Here is a 4,422-nt window from a genome sequence, read left to right on the forward strand (position 1 = left end):
TAATCTTAAATCAAAATAGCAAATTATCTCAATGGTCTTTAAACTTCCCTCTGAAACTTCATAAGCCAGCCCTTCATCTTCCACATGGCCCTCCACATTCTTATCTTCCAAGCTTCTACTGAACAGATCACCAAAGCATTGATATTCGATGGCTTTTCATGCACAAAGTCCCAAAGTCCTTTCACAATCTTTCCCAAACATATCAGGTTTGTCACAGCAATACACCACTAGCCTGGTACCAACTTGTCTTAATTTAAGGATACTATTGCTGTCACTAAACACCACGATCAAAAGCAACTTGGGGAGGAAAGGGCTTCTTAAGGTTACACGTCCACATACAGTTTATTATTAAGGAAAATTGGGCCAGGAACTGAAACAAAACAGGAATCTAAAGGCCAGAGCTAATGTAGAGGCTATGGAGGGTTGTTGCTTAGTGGTTTGTTCAGTCTATTTTCCTCTAGAACTCAGGATCACCAGGCCAGAGATGACATCATCCACAATGGACCGGGTCTTCCCCCATCGATCATTAAGAAAATGTCATATAGAGAACTAGGTCCGAGCAGCTAGGCAGCGGACTGTAGTATAACCCCAGAGCTCACCTGAGGACCCCGAAAACTAACGTTTCCCCACGAGGCAGCGTGGGCGCCATGAACAACACAGGACTGAATTCGGAGAAGGTAGCTGCTCTGATCCATAAACTAAATTCCGACCCTCAGTTCGTACTTGCCCAGAATGTTGGGACCACTCATGATCTGTTGGACATCTGTCTGACACGGTGCAGGGTGCTCAGCATGTGTTCCAGCACGTTGTGCCTCAGGAAGGCAAGCCAGTCACCAACCAGAAGAGCTCTGGACGATGCTGGATATTTTCTTGTTTGAATGTTATGAGACTTCCGTTCATGAAAAAATTTAATATTGAAGAATTTGAGTTTAGTCAATCTTACCTGTTTTTTTGGGACAAGGTTGAACGCTGTTATTTCTTCTTGAACGCTTTCGTGGACACAGCCCAGAAAAAGGAGCCTGAAGATGGTAGACTGGTGCAGTATTTACTTATGAACCCTACCAATGATGGTGGACAATGGGATATGCTTGTCAATATTGTTGAAAAATACGGTGTTGTCCCCAAGAAATGCTTTCCTGAATCTCATACAACAGAGGCAAGCAGAAGAATGAATGATATTCTGAATCACAAGATGAGAGAATTCTGTATACGGCTACGGAACCTGGTGCACAGTGGAGCAACCAAAGGGGAGATCTCATTTACACAAGATGCCATGATGGAGGAGATATTCCGAGTGGTGTGCATCTGTTTGGGTAACCCACCAGAGACCTTCACCTGGGAGTATCGAAACAAGGATAAAAATTACCATAAGATTGGCCCCATCACACCCTTGCAATTTTACCAGGAGCACGTGAAGCCACTCTTCAATATGGAAGATAAGATTTGTTTTGTGAATGACCCACGGCCCCAGCACAAGTACAATAGATTGTACACAGTAGACTACTTGAGCAATATGGTTGGAGGGAGAAAAACGCTGTATAACAACCAGCCCATTGACTTCTTGAAAAAGATGGTTGCTGCCTCCATCAAAGATGGAGAGGCTGTGTGGTTTGGCTGTGATGTTGGAAAACACTTCAATGGCAAGCTGGGCCTCAGTGACATGAATGTCTATGACCATGAGTTAGTGTTTGGTGTCTCCTTGAAGAACATGAACAAAGCTGAGAGGCTGGCCTTCGGTGGGTCACTCATGACCCACGCCATGACCTTCACTGCTGTCTCAGAGAAGGATGATCAGGATAGTGTATTTCTGAAATGGAGAGTAGAGAATTCCTGGGGTGAAGACCACGGCCACAAAGGTTACCTGTGCATGACCGATGAGTGGTTCTCTGAGTATGTCTACGAGGTGGTGGTGGACAGGAAGCACGTCCCGGAAGAGGTGCTGGCTGTGTTAGAGCAGGAGCCCATCGTCCTGCAGGCATGGGACCCCATGGGGGCCTTGGCTGAGTGAGTGGCACTGCCTCCAGCTCTTTCCTCCTCCCATGGCATCGGATGTAGCTGCCAAGGACAGATCCAGGGACTGAAACCAAAGTTATAGGGTGGCTGTTCCCACAGGACACAGGTAGACTCTTGGGTTCCCAGTCTCCTCCAGGAACCTCTTTGGGAAAGATGCTTTATGCTGAAACAAATATTCATAAAGGAAAAAAAAAAAGGGAAAGATCGGGTCACACTGTCTGCTCTCCTCATCTCTAACAGCTTAGGATCTCTTAGCATTTGAATCGGAGGTAATTGTCCTAACTGTCTTGGTATTAGTGTTTGTAATAAGAGAAGAAGATGAGCAGCTGAGGTGTATGGAGAACAAACAGACCCGTGCTCCTGTTCCTAGAGTAGATTGGGGGAGGGTTAGCTAGGATTTGAACTCTCAGCGCTGCATGCTGCCTCACAGGTCCCTGTCCTTCCTCCATGGCAGTCACTAATTCAACTTTTGCAGGGTTGCTTCATTGGTTCTACTAGCCTGAGAAGGGAAGGTTGATCAGGTCTGACATGATTCCTTCCTGTGGGTCCCAGCTCCGCTGTGGGTCAGGTTGAACAGAGGCTTAGAGCAAACCTTGTCGGGGCCTCAGCTGTCATCGCTGGGCGTCCCACTGACAGGTTTAACTTGTGTCTCTGCCTTGGGAGTTGGGTGGGGAGAGAAAGTGATGCTCATTCTTTCTGATAACTCGATGGTGCTGAGAAGCTTTTGAATAAAATACTTTGCTAAATGAGGAAAAAAAAAGAAAATGTCATATAATTCTTTCATTGCTTGGGTAGAGCTACCCACAAGATATTTTATATTATTTGTGGCTATTGCCAAGGGTGTTCTTTCCCAGCCTGTTTGTTATTTGTGTATAGAAGGGCTACTGATTTTTTAATTAATCTTGTATCCAGCCACTTCACTAAAGGTGTTTATCAGCTGTAGGAGTTCCCTAGTAGAATTTTTCGGGTCACGTATATATACTATCATATCATCAGCAAATAATGATATTTGGACTTCTTCCTTTCCAATTTGTATCCACTTGATCTCTTTTATTTGTTTTATTGCTCCAGCTAGAACTTCAAGTACTATGTTGAATGATATGGAGAGATGGACAGCCTTGTCTTGTTCCTGATTTTAGTGGAATTGCTTTAAGTTTCTCTCCATTTAATTTGATGTTGACTAGAGGCTCACTGTAAATTGCCTTTATTATATATAGGTATGTCCCTTGTATCCCTAATCTTTCTAAGACTAAACATCAACAAACCAAATAATCCACTTAAAAAAATAGGATACAAATCTAAACAGAGATTTCTCAACAGAGGCATCTGAAATGGCTGAGAAATACTTAAAAGAATTGTTCAACATCTTTAGCCACCAGGGAAATGCAAATCAAAGCTACTTTGAGATTCTATCTTATACCTGTCAAATGGCTAAAGTTAAAAACACAAGTGACAGTTCATGCTAGCCAGGATGTAGAACAAAGGGAACACCACCCCTCCATTACTTGTGGGAGTACAGCCACTATGAAAATCAATATAGCAGTTCCTCAGAAATTTGGCAATCAATATACCTCAAGATCCAGCTATATCACTCTTGGGCATATGCCCAAAGGATGCTTTATTCTACCACTAGGGCACTTGTTCAAGCATGTTCATTTCAGCTTTATTCATAATAGCCAGAAACTGGAAACAACCTAGATGTTCCACAACCAATGAATTGATAAAGAAAATGTACATTTACACAATGAAATATTACTTATCTGATAAAAAACACTGGAATTATGAAATGTGCAGGCAAATAGATCATCCTGAGTGAAATAACTCTGACCCAGAAAGAAAAACATGACAGGTGCCTAGACCAATTCTCACGAGAGGGGTGTCATCTAGGAACTGATGGGAGCAGATGAAGACATGTGTTGTTCAAATCTAGATTGTCTTTTAATAAAAAACCCAGAGCCAGAGATCAGAGTGAAAGCTGAAAGATCAAAGAAGCAGAACAGCCTTCTTACCTCTACAAAATCCTCAACCTAAAGAGAGTGAGTTCCTGTTTCCTCATGCCTTATATACCTTTCTCTGCCCTGCCATATTACTTCCTGGGATTAAAGGCATGTGTACTTCCCAAACAAAGGCATGAGATCTCAAGTGCTGGGATTAAAGGTGTGTGCCACCACTACCTGGCTCTGTGTTTAATCTAGTGGCTGGCTCTGTCCTCTGATCCTCAGGCAAGTTTATTAGGGTACACAATATAGCATCATAGACATGCACAGCCAATCACTAGATGGAGCCAGTTGAACCTTGCAGAAGAGAGAGGAAGTATTGTACAAGCCAGAGGGGTCTTGGTGAGAACATGACCTACAGAATTAACTAAGCATGGCTCACAGGGGTTCAAAGAGACTAAAGAGGCAATCA

The 4,422-nt window shown here is 43.3% G+C and overlaps 1 protein-coding gene across 1 annotated transcript; it reads left to right on the forward strand.

Moving 5' to 3' along the window:
- The first annotated feature begins 553 nt into the window (after positions 1–553).
- Positions 554–2,071, forward strand: LOC114695678 (bleomycin hydrolase-like). Its single transcript, XM_037207764.1, is given in 2 exon segments — positions 554–768; positions 771–2,071. Coding segments are annotated over 2 exon segments (1,359 nt in total). The 5' UTR covers positions 554–647; the 3' UTR covers positions 2,009–2,071.
- Positions 2,072–4,422: the final 2,351 nt, after the last annotated feature.

The sequence above is a fragment of the Peromyscus leucopus genome, chromosome 7, assembly GCF_004664715.2.
Source record: "Peromyscus leucopus breed LL Stock chromosome 7, UCI_PerLeu_2.1, whole genome shotgun sequence".
Lineage (NCBI taxonomy): Eukaryota > Metazoa > Chordata > Mammalia > Rodentia > Cricetidae > Peromyscus > Peromyscus leucopus.